The 17,552-nt window shown below is 38.5% G+C and overlaps 1 protein-coding gene across 9 annotated transcripts in view; it reads right to left on the bottom strand.

Annotated features, from left to right (window-relative positions):
• Nucleotides 1–17,552, bottom strand: part of TP53BP1 (tumor protein p53 binding protein 1) — a 91,472-nt gene that overhangs the window by 50,525 nt on the left and 23,395 nt on the right. For 7 of the 9 annotated variants that reach the window (XM_044933102.2, XM_044933110.1, XM_044933107.1 and 4 more), the window contains 10 exons: nt 17,203–17,387; nt 16,907–17,000; nt 16,593–16,677; nt 8,501–8,631; nt 7,673–7,831; nt 7,232–7,331; nt 5,531–5,694; nt 3,708–3,837; nt 2,903–2,997; nt 158–363 (listed from right to left, as the gene is read on the bottom strand). In XM_044933102.2, the coding sequence (XP_044789037.1) occupies nt 158–363; nt 2,903–2,997; nt 3,708–3,837; nt 5,531–5,694; nt 7,232–7,331; nt 7,673–7,831; nt 8,501–8,631; nt 16,593–16,677; nt 16,907–17,000; nt 17,203–17,379 (1,341 nt within the window). In that variant the 5' untranslated portion in view covers nt 17,380–17,387. Of the gene's footprint in view, nt 1–157; nt 364–2,902; nt 2,998–3,707; nt 3,838–5,530; nt 5,695–7,231; nt 7,332–7,672; nt 7,832–8,500; nt 8,632–10,343; nt 10,363–16,592; nt 16,678–16,906; nt 17,001–17,202; nt 17,388–17,552 lie in introns of those variants that run through there. The other 2 variants (XM_044933108.1, XM_044933109.1) reach the window with 2 other exon arrangements.

Genomic DNA, 17,552 nt, shown 5'->3' with positions numbered 1-17,552 from the left:
GCAACCCCATAGACTGCAGCCTACCAGGCTCCTCTGTCCATGTGATTTTCCAGGCAAGAGCACTGGAGTGGGTTGCCGTTGCCTTCTCCATACCTCAATACAGCTGCTTTAAAAAAAAGACGTTAGGAGGAAAAAAGTAATATTCTACAATACTCACATGAGAAAACTCAGGCTGGGACGGAATAGGAAGTGAACCAGGAGTGAAGACTGGTGTGCTCTGAGATACTGGTGTCGAGGCTTGTGGTGATATAGTGGGCTCAGTGGGGAGAGGGGGGTTTTCCATCTCTGCTGGCTCATCACCTTGGAGTTTCTTCTGAAAAGACTCTCCACCTTCAGATAACACTGACATATCCATTGGCTCATCTAGTTTAAAATATGGAAAACAAAATGAGAAAGAAGCACTCATCAGTACTATTCATGTTCCAATACCACTAGTAATTATATTCAGAGATTTTCACTCCTAAAAAAAAAAACCAGTGACTTGATTTTTAGAAAAACCGATAGGTTAATAGAAGACTGAGTCCTAGAAATCTAGCAATACTTTATTCCCCCAGGGGAGGGAAGTCCACACTCCTAAAATACTCAGATATAAATTAAAACAGGGTTCATCTAGGGACACCCATCCATCTGTATAATAGCAAATTAACTTGGTTCCTCTGAGCCCCTTTCCTGATTATAGCTCAGTTTTCATACTTTGCTCAGGAACACCCAGATTAATGGCATCCAATTTAACCACAGGCCGTGAAAGGCAGTGAACTTGCTCACCATGCTCAGTACACATCTAGAGAGGTATGAACTCATTTTATTTGTATTAATGACTGTTAAGTACAGAGGTGGATGCTAGGACAAATAAAGGAGGGGGAAAATGTATCAATGTCAGTCAGTAATGATTTATCAAAGAACTAAACACAGGACACTAACCCTGGGACAAACTGCTCAGGAGGGAAACACACAAACAAAACACAAAATACTGCTTTCCCATAGTACTCTATCCACCTGTAGGCTAGCAGGACCCTCCTCAGAGGCAGCCTAGCTGGTATTTGATTCATCAAGTCTTTTCCCCTATCTTACAACTTGAAGCCCCAAATAGGCTTCCCTTTAGACCACTCTCACATACTACCCACACCATTTAGTTTTTCCCTATAATCAAACTACTAGCTCCCCCAAACCTCAATGCCTAACCTATCCTGGCTGCTTCGCTTGGTGTCACATGCACGCTCCAATCTAGACAGGTTTGGGAACTGGTGCTGTAGACCTTAATTACACTACCACAGCTGTGTTAAGTAATTTCATTATATCTTTTGATCTTTATCACCATGACAAAGCACTTATTAAGGACTGTTCTAAGCGCTACATATAAAAAGGCTTTAGGTTAATATTCTTAGACATAAAAAAAAAAAATACAAGAAGCATACACAGTCCCACAGTTATTCACATATTAAGCAAATACATTAAATCTAAAATATAACTGACAAGGGAGAATACAATATGTTACATGAAAAAAAAAAAAGAACACAGAATCATATACATAACATGATCCCAAGTGTGTAAACATCCTTCTTTATATTCATGCATAGAAAAACTCTGAAAGGAAATAAGCATATCCAAATACTAATTACATCTGGGTTGTGGTATCACAGGTGATTTTTATTCTCTTCTCATTACTTTCCCATATGCTTTCCAAACTTTCTACTGTAAGTACTAACTATGTTTACAGTGAGGGAGAAAGCATTTTTAATATATTTTTTATATATCTTCAGTGTTCACACTACAGATAGAAAAAAATAAGATCAAGGATAAACCAAATTTAATTTGCATTAACAGTATTTTTTGCATCAACAGAATGGATTCACTTTTATTTTTCACTGAAGATATCTAATCCTGTTATGCTTAGAACGGTATTAGTCCACTTGGATACACCTACACTGCTTTCAAGAGAAAATAACCAGACACAAACTCTTTGACAGAAGAAAAGTCTAAGATTAAATTTGTCACAGGTAAATTAAAGTTCATTAACACAGGCTTTGGTGGTAGGTGCCCAAGTTAAAATCCTGCCTCTGTGACAGCTGTGCAATCTCTCTGTGCCTCCATTTTCTCATCTGTAAAATGGGGATAAAAGTAACACCTACTTCTCAGAACTGTTGTGAGAATTAAAAAAAAAAACAACACACAAAGAGAGCACCTAGAACTGAAGAGAAACACAAAGAACAGTGCCTGGCATAAACTAAGCATTCAATAAATATTAGTTATTGTACCATTATTGCTATGTGAAAGAAGGAAAAGGGAAAAAACCATGAAATTCACTGGAAAAGGCTTTGTATCAGAGGAGGAATTTGAAATATCTTGAGTGACTAGAACAGGGCAAAAGAGGTTTAGATAATGACATAGGTAAAAAGGAAATCTCTCCTGTGAATAAAGTAATATAAAATCACTAGGTCCTCAAAGGAGGAAGGGAATGAAGTCAAAATTTCTACCACCTGCCCCTAACCACTCTGGCTAAAACTGCTTCGATAATAGCAAAATAACCTATAAAGAACAAAAGAAACAATTTTTGGTTCCCTCTGACTAGGAACATGTTACCATGTTGTTGGAAAGCATTAGACCAATAGTAATAAAATTCTTCACTATATTAATTCATCTGAGTTCAACTTTAACAATTTTCCCTTAAGGGTCTTTTCAAAAATTAAGTTGTCAATAGAGAACTCAGAAAAATCAGTGCGAGAAGAGCAAAAAACTGAGGAGAGCACTTCACACTAGGCCACAACGCTGAAGGTCAGACTTGAGTCCTAGTGAATAGTTCCGGTCTCAGTGTTCTAACGTAGAAAGAAACAATACACACTGCAGGGCAGAAGTGCTGCTCCACTTCTCATCTGAGATCGACAGACAGATCAAGAGAGCTCACCTTTTCTCCCTTCTTGCTCTGTGGGACTGCTAGGGACGATAAAGGGGGTGGATCGGAAAGCATCAGGGGAAGGAGCAACAAGATCTGAGGAATTCCTTTATGTAAAGAGAGAAGCACAGGTTATTTCACCAGAGCCACAGTTTTCCATTTGTTTTCTACTTCTCGATAACAAAAATATCTAAGTCATTCAAACAATACTTATTAGTATTTCTCTCAAACAGCTGAGATTGGTAGAAGAGCCATGAGTAATACTTCAATAACTATTTCTCATACCAGACGTATCCAAAATCAGACTAAAAAAATAAAAAAAGATTATGGGAAAAGCCATATAATTACAAAGGAAAGTAACTGATTGGATACAAGGACATTATGACTGAAAAGCATGATGAGAAAAGTGCTTAAAAAAAACCATTCAACTGCAGATGTGAGACAAATATTCACTCCTGCACACAGATAAAGAAATCCAATTATTATCAACTCTAGCATAACCCTTCTGCACCCCTATGCCATTAAATGGGAAGAACTGTTAGTCAAATGGAGCAGCAAGCAGCTTATTTTAGACATGTAAGAGTCTCTAAATAACTGGGCAATTTCTTCCCTGGTAAAACCTTTGGGCTCCAAATGGGAAAGCAGATCTACCTGTCTTCAATAATTCCGTAAGTTCTTATTCCCCCAAATTCTTAAGCCTAGAGTTTACTTCTTTGCTTCAAAAGACTTCTGGACTACCAATTTTAGTTCTTTCAACCTTAGCCTTAAGACCATAATGCACATGTTTCCCTGAAAGGGCTATTTTTGGCTTACTCACGTGGAAAGACTCTCCTGAACAAGGGATCTCTGACCAGAGAGCTGCAGGAGGTGCAAAGTGGTAGCAGGTGTGGAGGCCAGAGAACACCCACCTTCCTCCCTTAAAGGAGTAGAGCAACCATCAGAAGCCACTGAGAAAAAAAAAATTCCAGTTGCATTTACTTCTCATACTGACATTACTGAACTGTCAAAAAACAAAAAACACTCAGTACTACAAAAAGAGTAATATTCATGTATGGTTTGATCCTCTGGAGACGGGAATGGCTACCAACTCCAGTATTCTTGCCTGGAGAATTCCATGGACAGAGGAGCCTGGTGGGCTACAGTCCGTGGGGTCAGAGTCAGACACAACTGAGCAACTGACAAAACAGAATGGCATTCTAACACAAGTCTTGAGTAACCATTAAACACCCCCCTCCCTAATAAATTATGAATTTCTTTAAAAAAGAATTCACAAGAAAAACTCCTTAGTCCTTTCCATCATGATCGAAGCTTGGAGAGGAAAAGCCAGAACCCTTAAACCTCTCCTTGGCTGCTCTTTCTTGTGACGTTTCTATTGTAGTAAGTGAGTCTTCTATTTCAAGTTCTACCTAAGGTGAAGTAAAGTTCATGCCATGATGCAGATGAGAGAAATCAAAACAATATGTATGACACCTGATAATATGAATGCAGCAATTTTCACGATTAGAACCTGGGCTCCTCAAAGGAGAGAAAAAATACTAATGCCTAAGTAAAAGGATATATGAGCAGGTATTAGTGATTTATACTATGAAGAGTCTCCTGTGGGTCCCTTCTCCTTAGCAATGAATTGAGTATCTGCTGTTTTAATTGCAAAAAAAAATTTCTTAAACACAACCTTGTAACTTTAGTGAGAGTCCAGAAAAGGCTTCATGGTGACCCTCTGTATGTCCTGCACATTCACAACACAGTAAAGGAATATAACCTTCTCTTCTTCCCTACTTACAACCAATACATCATAATTTGCTGATTGTGACTAAAGCTTTTTGGCCCTGTGAGGCTGCAGAACAGGCCACTGGTGGGGGTTAACAAAATCTGAAACAAATACCATTCTGCTTCTGAAAGTATTATGTTCTTTCTGCTAGATCATAAATTCCTATTTGTGGTATATGAACTAATAAACAGATGAGTAAGTAGACTGTTACCCAGATGAATATAAAAATCTTCACTTAATTATCATATTATTTAAGATTTGAAGACATGATAACAGAAATAGCTGCTCAGTCCACAACATTAAATCTGCTATTATTATTCAATATCTCCATTTCCAAAAGAGAAAGAAAATTATGCTAAAATGTTCAATAGCAATCATTTCCAAAAAGCCCTTCTCATTAATTAGCTAGAAATATACTTTCCTTCTGTATCACAAACAAGTCTGCATACCTACAAAGTGCCTTCTAACTTAAAACAGTAGCCTCAGAACAGAAATAAAAGTTCAGACCTTCAGAAAAAAAGAGCTACAGCAACTAATTATTCTTTGTACCGGTTTTATTGCTCTGATCCAGAGAAGGCAATGGCACCCCACTCCAGTACTCTTGCCTGGAAAATCCCATGGACAGAGGAGCCTGGTAGGCTGCAGTCCATGGGGTCGCTAAGAGTTGGACACGACTGAGCGACTTCACTTTCACTTTTCACTTTCATGCACTAGAGAAGGCAATGGCACCCCACTCCAGTACTCTTGCCTGGAGAATCCCAGGGACGGGGGAGCCTGGTGGGCTGCCGTCTATGGGGTCGCACAGAGTCAGACACGACTGAAGTGACTTAGCCGTAGCAGTAGCAATATTGCTCTGATCAAACAATTTGTACCTGTTTTATTGCTCTGATCAAACAAGTCTTCCTGGGTTGACAAAACCTCAGGCTCTGGTGACTTCTGAACCTGCATCCCACCTTCTGGAAGTTCTTGAGCAGAAGTCTGTTCTTTTGCTTCCATAGCAGCAGACACTTTGGGACTAGAAGGCATGTCCTCTGACCTAGGAAATTCATATCACCAGAAGAAAGAATTACTATGTTCAAAGGCTTTCATCTTTGAACCAAGAAGCTTTTCCTAGTCTGTGTTTTCCTTTATTAATTTCAAAACCTTCAAAAACTATTTGTTAAAAGTGAAATAAGCTACTCTTTATAATGAAGCAAAGCTCTCAGCCTCTTTCAAAGTGTGTCTCAGTCTCTCATACAGCAAAATCTCTTTCTCCATGCTGCTCACTGCAATGCTGCATGCTGTCCAAGATTTCTGATCAGTGGTTTAGGGATTTCTGCTACACATGTTGTTATCTAGATGTGCATGATGGTGTGTGATCAAGGGCACAACAATGCCAGAAGGAACAACGACCTTCCACAGAAAGGGCCTGGATGTAAATTATCCTCTGCATCATCCACACACATTATCTTCTGCTGGCCTTTTTCTCTTTTTTAAATATTTGTTTGCTTGTGGCAGGTCTTTGTTGCGTCATGAAGGATCTTTAGCTGCAGCACGTAGGATCTAGTTCCCTGACCAGGGACCGAACCCAGGCCCCCTGCATTGGGAGCATGGAGTCTTAGCTACTGGACCATCAGGGAAGTCCCTGCTGATCTTTTTGATTTGACCTACTCAACCTAAGACCCAAATCAAACCTCTCACCACAAATACTACTTACACGTGTAAGACACTCACTGCTGGCTCCTTTCCAGAGACTTATGAGGTTTACCTACTCAGCCATTCCCCAGAGTAAATAGGATAGCAAAATCAGCTAAAGAGCAATTTCCTAAAGAAGAGTGGGAAAAGTCAGCTGCAGTTTAGCTGGGTGTTTTGCATTAGAAAGCTGACCTCTCTTTATATTCAACTTTGTTCAGTACCGTATTTCCCACTGGTTCTAACTAAAGGAAGAAACAACAGAATACTAAATCTTTATTCATTCCCTCCTCCCAAACGGAAACATCCCACTTGTCCTCTGCCATATCTAAACCTGAACTACTGACTAGAGATAATGCTGTTTGGAATACAGCAATCACCACAGGCAGTAAAGAGATCAACTGGTCATTCCTACCAAGTTAAGAGACTAAAGGACATGCAGAAAGAACACTTCCCTATTTACCTTATATCATAAACTACCAGATGCAGGATACCTGAGGACACAGAGCAATCTGGGTGCTCCTCAGGTATAAAAACAGTGGACTTCCAAATACAATATTCCTGTGACTCCTATAACAGAGAAGCTAGAAAGACATCCCACAGAGACATGGTGCCTCTGCAGACAAAGAACAGAGAGGAGTAGCAAGCAACCAAGAATAAAGGGGTCATCCTTATCCTCACAATTACAACAGCAATAAATTGGATTTTTAATATGCCTAAAGATAAGGACATAATAAAAATTCATAAGCAATAAATGTTTCTACTGAACCAAAAATATGCCCAGGGAAAGGTGGGGGGGGGGGGATCAAGAATTTCTAAAAATGTTTCCACCTGGCCAAGTGAAATAAGTACAACCCGACAACAAACACCCAAAAACACTTTCTAGGAAGAAGCTGGTTTACCTTTCAGGTGGTGAATTTTGCTCTTCCACCACAGGGACATCCTTGCTGGGCTGTTCTGCCATGGGAGTATCTTCATTAGACTGTTCTTCATGCTTAATTGCTTCAAGTTTTAGAAGAAGATAGGAAGGAGATATTTAATTTTTTGAAAATACTAGAAGTAGTCCCAAATGCTTTTTAAAGGGCAAAGATTTTAAAGAAAGAAATACAAACTGAAAATAGACACAGGTATATCATTTCAAAAAGGAAAACAGCCTTTACCCACTTACCAAAAAACCTTAGTATGCAAGCCATCAACTGACACGTATTTGCCAGACAACTCTGCAACTTTACTATACTTAGGTTACCTTAACTTACATAGCCATAAAATACATGAAAAACACAACTAGCATGGGAGGAAAATACTTATAAACAATTCTAAATGCCAGAACACACATTACGTACCAATATTAGCATCCACATCAGATAGCCGAGTATATCCAGAGTTGGTGGTTACTGACTGTAGAGGCTCTCTGTCTATTTCATATGGTACAGTTTGTTCTTCAATATCCTGGCTCTGGGAGAGTTCCAGAACCCCAAAGCCCATCTGTGATGAGGCAGGATCTAGGAAGAAAACCCCAAGAAATCAGGAATCATCCCATATTATACACTATGCAAGGTGCTGCTGCTGCTGCTGCTAAGTCGCTTCAGTCGTGTCCGACTCTGTGCGACCCCATAGACGGCAGCCCATCAGCTACCCTTCAGCAAAAGCCATATTAAGTCCTTCACATCAAAGCCCTGCCCCACCTCTGCAAGTTTTTTCAAAATAAAACTAAGAATAAAAGCACTGAAAGCAAAGGGGGGGGGGGGGAATGCATAATGAAGCAAAAAACTGTGAACTATAAAACCTTACAAATACCTAATAAAGGCAGACTATGTCTACTTTCTAAAGGAATACATAAATGCCACACACGCACGCATAAACACACACGCACGGCAGTGTAGTTCAGATTGTATTCCACCCTACAAGGCATACATCTCCCAAATATCTGAAAAATGAATGAATACAAAAGGAGTAGGAGTCAATATGCAGAAAGGAGGCCAAACAATGAGCTAAAAATTCCTGAACAACAAATTAGGTGGAATATCTTAGACTACTAGCAAATTTCCTAATGACTATACTTAATTTAATGATGAGACATCTACAGCCTGCTAAGGAGAAATTGAGGCATTTGCAATGTTCTTGTTAAAGGGACTAGACCACTCTACTATCCTGAAAAAGGCATAAGTTACCTTCAGCACTAAGGGAGTGTGTGGTATCATCTGGAATATCTTCTTCCTTTTCCTCTTTCTCCTTCTCTTCCACCTCTTCTTCCTTCTCTTCACTTACAGGAGGAGCAGATTCCACTGACATTTCCAAAACACTACACAGCAAAAAGACACAATCATGTATTCCCATATAGGATGGGATACCCTGCTCAAAGAACTCTGAATTTTTCTGTGACTCCCCACACATCATACCACTTTTTAAGTAAATATGAAAAAGTAAAAAAACCTCACCCCATTACTGCTTCTTTCTACAGAAACCACCTAAAAGGTTAACAACTCAAAACACTGTACAGAATTAATACAAACATGAGTCAGAAGGAAGAAACAAACATACTTCATTTTTATCTTTCTCTGAAAAAAACATGAGCAGGGACAGAAAAATCTCACACTCAAGAGAATTACTGACAAAAGATGCGCATTAGATGTGCAGAGAAGGGGCTCTAAAATACAGCTGTTAAACAGAACACAATTAACAAAGGCATTTTTGCAAAAATTTGTAGAACACATAACATAGACCCACACAGCGTTTGAGGAAAAAATTCAGGTTAACATCACAGGCCAAAAAATGATAAACAAAAGTATAAGACATAAACAATTAGGAAAAAATATCTGCAACAATATAACAAAAGAATCATCTTCATAAAATACAAGGAATTTATAAGAAGCCTAAGATATAAATGCAAACAAAAGAGACAACTCACAAAAAAAAACAGAAATACAAGTATCTTAAAACACATAAGAAATCAGAGAAACCATTAGTTGCCAATCAAATTAGAAAAAAAAACCCTGTAAATATTGTCCTACTATTCAGTACTGTTGAGGTATGACTAGCATTACCACATACTCTTCGTGAGAGTGTAAACTAATAGAACCTTTCTGAAGAACTAGAAAATATGTATCAAGAGCTCTAAAAAATGTTCATACCTAGTAATTTCAATTTTAAGAAATAGCTTAAAATATGAAAAGATCCTTATACAAACTCACTTTCAAAGTTCACTGTGATTAATAACCCACTGTAAGCCCAACAGTAGGTAAATAACTAATTTCATAATCCATAAAATGGAATTTATGCAGCTGTTAAATATGTTCAAAAAAACCAAATACAATGTGTAAATTGTATATCTGGACCAGATACTGGACAAAATAGATATATATAATCCAAACAAAACAAAAAATTTATGTATATAAAGACATCTTTGAGACAACTGGGAAAATATGAACATGAACTACATTATTAGGTATTATGGAATCGATATTAGGCGTGCTAAGGGTATTATGATTACACAGGATAATGTACTTTTCTTAGGGGATGAATTCTAAAGTATTTGAGGGGAACTATGATTTCTGCAACTTAATTTCAAATGATCCAGCCCCCCAAAACAGTATGTTTTATACACACACAGGAAAAAATGCATAACTTTTACAACAAAAATCATGGGCAAATGTTAGTAAGAGCTTTAATTGTCAGGGAGAATTAACTGCTCGTATTGATAAGCAAAAAGGTCAAGAAACACACAAACTTTTACCTTCCACATCTCAACTATGTAAATCAAGTGCACCAAAAAAAAAGAGAGAAAAGAAGCCAAAATATTTACAGAAATTAGCCTCTGGGTGGCAGAATTATAGATGACATTTTTTGTTTCCTTTTAACTTTCTATCCATTTAACATTTCACATAAAGACCATTAAACATAAGTTTAATAAGCATGAAAGAGATGAAAACATGGATTTGCAAAGTTGGGAACCATGATCCAAGGAAGAGAAGAAGGACTAAGTAAAGACTTTCACAAAATAAAATAGAACATTACCTACACAACTGGGAGGACCAGATGCAAGACCCTGGGAAATATAGGGAAAGTCAGTCAAGAACATGTATGACAAAAAAGTAGAAGAGCAAAAAAAGACAGCACTAATCACACACCCTGGATCTTCTTCAGCCTCTGTTGATGGTTTTCTTCACGTCCCTAACCTCTAAATGCTGCTGGGCACAATGAGTCCTTGAACCTCTTCTTCACCTGCACTCACCCCTTTAGTGATCTTATCCATGCTCATGGCCTTGAATACCATCCATACACTTATGACTCTGCAATTTTTAATCTCCAGCTTAGACCTTCCTCCTGAGCTCTAGACTTTCACATCATCAACTGCCTCCAACTGACAACTGAAAAGGCAGCGCAACTTTAACAAGCCTGTAACTGACCTTCCTATTGGATCTTCTACATCTCAATCAACAGCAACTCCATTCTTCTAGTTTCCAAACCAAAAATGTGGCACCGCCGTTACCGCCTTCATTTCCCTCATACTTAACATCCAATTTGACTTTGAATCCTAATTTCAAAAACCCAGAAGCTCACACTTCTCATCCTACTTCTACACTGGTCCAGCCACTGTCACATTTTGCCTAAATTATTTCAAGAGTCTCCTAGTTGGTCTTTCTGCCTCTGCCCTTGCTCTCCCTTCAGATTTTATTTTTAGCTTGAATAGCTTCTTTTTTATTTTTCCCAGCTTTATCCAGTTATTAGTCTATTCTTGATCCAGCATCCAGAGTGATGCTGTTCAAATCTAAGAGCATCTCATTCCTCTGATCAAAGCTATTAAACACCTTCCTATCTCACTAAAAGTAACAGCTAAATGCCTCACAATGATCCATAAGGCCTTATATATTCTGGCTCCCCCCTTACTTCTCTGACCTCTTTTCCCACTCCTCTCCAGCACTCCAAGGCAGCCACACTAACCTCCTCGTCATTTCTCAAATATCCCAGCACACTCTTCCCTCAGGGCCATCGCATTTGCTGTTCTCTATGTGCAGATTACATTTATTCAAATAACAGCAGAGATCACTTAAGATTTTTAGTCAAATGTCACATCAGGGAAGCATCCCCTAAGTCACCTTTTCTAAACTTGCAACTCCACTGATGTTTCCCATCCAATTCTCCACTTTATTTTTCTCTGCGGTCCTATCAGAGTGTAAGACACTATAGATTTTTACATATCTATCAGATAACTGCTATGTCCCATAAAAGAATATAAGCTACATTAAGGTCTAAAGTTTTTTATCTCTTCTGATCACTCTATATTTCCAAAACTCAAAAGTGCTTGGCATATAGGAAATACGCAATAAATATTTGTAGAATGATTAGGTGAATCAGAGCAGATCTGAAATAAATCAGATTTTGTCCAATATCCAAAACTGATGGAAAAAGAAAACAAATGTTTAAATATACCATTTAGAAATATAAATCTAGCCAATAAAAAAACTAACATAATTATTATCAAAAGTTAGGAGTGTGCTGGGATTTCCCTGGTGGTCCAACTGTTAGGAATCCGCCTCCCAATGCATGGGGTGCAGGTTCAATCCTCATCAGGGAACTAAGATTCCATACACCACAACTACAGAGCCCACGCCAGAACGAAGGCCCTACACAGCCATAAATAAATAAATATATATATTTTAAAATTAGAAAAGTGTTGTTGTGAGTTAAACCTCATCTTTCATTACAGAACTCAAATGTCTGAATCTGATTAAACAAGAAATGGCAATACTGTATCGTTACTTAGTTTTACAATATTAAAAGCTAAAAAGATAACCTCCCAGAGAAGTAAAAACAGACACTTAAAAAGGGTTACCTCTTTGGTAAAAAGGATTACTTCTGTGAAAGGGAGCTAACAGTGGGAATGGACTCTTCGATTTTTATTATGTTATTTTTAAAATAATCTATGCATTTATATTTCTCTGTTAAAAGCATTTAACAGACCTCATCAAAATTAAAAACATGCTCCATGAAAAAAAAACCTCTTAATGAAAAGACAAGCCAGAGAGAAAATATTTGCAAACCACATATCCTACAAAGAACTAGTACACAGAATATAAGAATTCTCAAAACACAATAAAATAAAACCCAATTACAAAATAGGCAAAAGATATGAACAGACATTTCCTTGAAGAGGATGTACAGATGCAAAGAAGCATGTGAAAAGATGTTCAACATCATCAGTCACTGCTGCTGCTGCTGCTGCTGCTAATTAGCCACTGCTGCTGCTGCTGCTGCTAAGTTGCTTCAGTTGTGTCCGACTCTGTGCGATCCCAGAGACGGCAGCCCACCAGGCTCCCCCGTCCCTGGGATTCTCCAGGCAAGAACACTGGAGTGGGTTGACATTTCCTTCTCCAATGCATCAAAGTGAAAGTGAAGTCGCTCAGTCGTGTCTGACTCCTAGCGACCCCATGGACTGCAGCTCACCAGGCTCCTATGCCCATGGGACTTTCCAGGCAAGAGTACTGGAGTGGGGTGCCATTGCCGTCTCTGCATTAGCCACTAAGGAAATGCAAATTAAGACCACAATGAGGGCTTTCCTGGTGGCTCAGTGGTAAAGAATCCACCTGCCAATGCAGGAGACACTGGTTCAATCCCTGATCCAGGAAGATCCCACATGCCTCGAAGCGAGTAAGGCCCTGTCGCCACAACTACTGAGCCTGTGCTCTAGAGCTCTGGAACCACAACTACTGAAGCCTTCGTGCCTAGAGTCCAGGCTCTGCAGCAAGAGAAGCCACTCTGCAACGAGAAGCCCACTCACCGCAACTAGAGAAAAGCCTGCACAGCAACAAAGACCCAGCACAGCCAAAAATAAGTAAATAAACAAAATTGTTAAAAACACACACACACACAAACAAAATGAGATATCACCACACACTATCAGAATGGCTAAAATAAAAGAGCAACAACAATTATCAGAATGCCTAAAAGAGTGACAACACCAAATGCTGGTGAGAATGGACAGAAATTGGATGTCCAATGCCAGTGGAACTGTAAAATGATACAACCACTCTAGAAAACAGATCAGCATTTCTTAAAAAAATAAAAATAAAAAACATGCAACTACCATGTGACTTAGCAACTGTCCCCCTGGCCATTTATCCTAGAGATATGAAGACTTATAAAAACCTGTAGGCAAATGTTCATAGCAGCTTTATTTATGCTAGCCAAAAACTAGAATCAACCCAGATCTCCATCAACGGGTAAATGGTTAAACAAATTGTGGTACATCCATACCAGGGAACACTACTCAGCAATAAAACAAACCACTGATACATGCAACAACTCAGATAGATCTCTAGTACGCAGTTTGAAAAAATCCAACCTTCAAAAATTATATACTATATGATCTTATTTACATAAGATTTTAAGTGACAAAACTTTACCAATTGAGGATGGTCTTTAATTTTTTTTGGCTGCTCCTTGCAGCATGTAGGATCTCAGTTTCCCAACCAGGGATCAAACTTATAGCCCCAGGATTGAAAGCATGGAGTTTTAACCACTGGACCACCAGGGAAGTCCCGAGGATGGTGCTAACTACTGGTTGCCAGGGGTTCACGTGCAGGTGAAGGGGATGGATGTGGTTGTAAAAGGGCAACACTAGAGCTCCTTGTGGTGTTGGAACTGTTAGCATCTTGGTCACAGTGGTGGATAAACCTACACAGACAATTGAGCAGTATACAAATTACACACATAAGTACAAGTAGAACTAGAGAACTCTGAATCATTTCATTGAATTTTAGCAATGCTGATATTCTGGTTGTGAAATTATACTATAGTTCTGCAAAATGGTACCACTGGGGAAAACTGGGAAAAGTATACAAAAAATCTCTGTGCTATTTCTTACAAAAGCATGTAAATCTATAATCATCCCGGGACTTCTCTGGTGGTCCAATGGCTATGACTCCACACTCCCAATGCAGTGGACCCAGGTCCAATCCTTAGTCAGGGAACTGGATCCCACAAGCTGCAACGGAGGGTTTGCACACCACAACTAAAGATCCCGCACACCACCACAAAGATCGAAGATCCCGTGTGCCACAGCCCTGACGCAACCAAGACCCAGCGTGTCCAAATAAATAAAAATAAATATTCATCATCATCTCAATTTTTTAAGCGTTTAACAGAAATAAAAATATCTTCAGCATATTTTACAACGCTTCATGTTTAGGACCAAAGGCTTACATCAGCAAGACAACAGATAAAGAGAGGAAGATCTTTTGCAATTTTATGATGTATAAAACTCACAAGCAGCTTTTCAAAATGTCTGCTGTAACGAATAAAGACAACATAAAGAGATCAGTACACATGTGTTTTCTAGAGCTTTCACTGTTTTGGAATCAACCCCACATTCTTTGCAGTTTCGTGGCCTTTTCACATGCTGTTCCCTCTGTCTGGAAAGCTCCTCCTCCCACATGCCCCACTTCTCCCCATCCCTTCAACTATGCCTAACAAATTTGTATTTATAATTTACATCATCTTCTCAAAAAGGTTTTCCCTTATCCCCCAGATTAGGTCATATATCCTATTTTTTCCCTGTTTACAATGATCACAATTTTCACTGAATAACTATTTATGTAATTATTCAACATATGTCTCTCCTATTAAAGTGTAAACTCCATGATGGCAAAGATGATTTAAAACACCCGCCACAGTGCTTGCATGTTTACTGAATGTAAGCATTCAAGTATTTTTTTTTTTTTTTAAAGAAAGAGCAACATGTTCATGCAAAAAGGGAAAAGTAGCATGAGAATTCTCAAAACAGTACCATCCATTTATAACAATGGGTACGCACGCATTCTGTCCCCAGTGGTTCAAACCCGGGTCCTGAGCCACAAAAACATAGATAAGCCTGGCACGTGGATCCTAAAGAGGTATCAGAAAAACTTAAACGCCTACAAAAAGCAAAGAAAGGTAACATAAATGATTGAAGTGGTTGGGTTTAAGAACAAAAGCACAAGCCCTAGGAAAATGAGAAAAAAGAACAGCTGGCCTCAGTGTCCAGGTACAACAGTGAGTTACAGGCACTATGACAGACCACAGCACTCATGTCCCATCTAAGCAGAGACTGGCTGCTACTCACAGCTCTAGCCAACTGTTGCCAATAATACAGCAGTTGTGTTACTTCTGAACTAGTAATCCCAGAAACGGGAAACTGAAGTTCCATGTGAAATTTCGCTATTTTTAAATTCTATCAATTAATTCAAATATATTTTAACAACCATGTATGGGCCAACTAGAACCCACCTGCAGGCCAAAGTAACTCCACCAATTTGCGGATTGTTCTAAAGTGTCCAATTGATGATTTGAGAGAAAAATTTAAAGTGCAAACACAGAGTATTAAATAGAACACATACACACAAAAAAATATTTATTTTTGAGATAAAAATCGTAGCCTTTCACCTCAAACTAACATTCTCCTAACAACCTCCCTTTTCTATTCCACCACTCTAAAACTCTTGCGTCCTTCCTTGATCTTAGAAGAATTTAGGCGCTGAATAATCATAAAGAAAGAGAGGCACTTGAGTTACAAGGACTCAAAACCCTGGTCTGCCACTTACTAGCAATGTATTCTAGTGTAAGGTTTTTAACTTCTTTGCCCGTCACTCCCCCCTACTAAGTAACATAAATGATTGAAGTGGTTGGGTCTAAGAACAAAAGCACTCAGTAACAGAAGTAATGTAATGTGTTCATTATACAACTCTTTAAGGATGAAATTAAATGGCAGTATATATCAAACATCCGGACTAGTACCTAACAGAGAGGATAAATTCACAAATGGGCAATATTAAAGATTTACAAGAGACAAAGTAAAAAGTGAATACTGTTAAGAGTATGAATTAAACATTCTGGGTCTAAAACTTGTGAAGATTCTTTGGTTGGTAGAAACCATGCCTAACTTTTGATAATATATCTTCATTTTTTTATTATTTTTCCTATTAATAAGTCATATCCAAGCTAAGAATGAGGAATTCTTATTTATTTTTTTTTTTTTTTGGAATTCTTATTCTGTTTCACACGCACAAGACAGATCACAATTTGAATAATATAGGTGCAAAAAAGTTGCTACCTTCACAAAAGAGATTCCAGCTTAAGTACCAATAGAATGCTAGTTAAAACAATCCTCAAATCAAATTTCCTGCTCCACAAAAATAAATCCTTTTATCCTAGGGCAAGACAACAGGCACAGATAAAAGAACTGATCCAGTAATACATTTAAATAAATTCCTCCAAACACTAATATACCTGCTTTTCCTATTTGGCTGAGGTAACTGTTCAATGACCTGACTGATGGAACCACGTGTGTCCAAATGAGAAGAATCCATAGAGTCTGAAAAAAATAACTGGATATTAGCACAAAAGGCATTTACCACCAAACTTTAATACAAATTCAGGAATGTGGACAATACCAATCTAATCAGCTGTATTAGAAAACCAACCTTGTGCGTACCTACTACACACCAGACATTGTGCTAGACTTCCTTACATACCTCACCACAATTACATAATATTTAAATCTACCCAACTCCAATAAAAGCACCCTTGCAAAGGGATCTCACCTGCGGCTTTGTTTTCTTTCAGATGCTCATTGAAGCCACTATTACTGTCTCCTTGTTCTTCTTCAGCTGTTTGCTCAGTATTGGACTCAACATCCTAAAAAATATACATGCACAATATATCCACTATATATGAGATAATCCAAAACGAGATATATTTTTGTGAAAATATAGATTTCATTTTCCAACCAACTTTACCCAAAAGATAGTGATCTCCTAAGTACTTACGTTTGCAGGCTGGTCTAGATTAGGGGTGGGGTGGGAATCTACTCAATCATTTCCAAGCACCTATCACTCACCAACACAGGGTTCTCTTTGTGCGTCTGAAGATTAGGAAGGTGTCGAGCTAGCACACTGAAGTGAGAACCAGAATCATCTTCTAGAACCTGGCTTTCAGGCTGAGAATCTTCAATTATCAGGCAAGGAGTGTCTTGCTGAGAGAAATCTGAATCCAACTGACTTCCAGTAGGGTCCATCTGCTCCCCTGGAATGGAATAACAAAAGATCAGTTCCGTGTAACCTACTAGCCTTCCTCACGCAGTCTGAGCTTAAAATAATGAGGCAGTTAAGTACGAGACTTGGAAAGGGGGACGAGTGTAAGACTCTTCCTATTACAACATTGTACATAAGCACTTTCCTGTCATACCTG

This window comes from Bubalus bubalis, chromosome 20 (genome assembly GCF_019923935.1).
Source record: "Bubalus bubalis isolate 160015118507 breed Murrah chromosome 20, NDDB_SH_1, whole genome shotgun sequence".
Taxonomy (NCBI): Eukaryota; Metazoa; Chordata; class Mammalia; order Artiodactyla; family Bovidae; genus Bubalus; species Bubalus bubalis.
The sequence above is the reverse complement of the archived record's forward strand: the minus strand, read 5'-3'. Positions and strand labels throughout refer to the sequence as shown.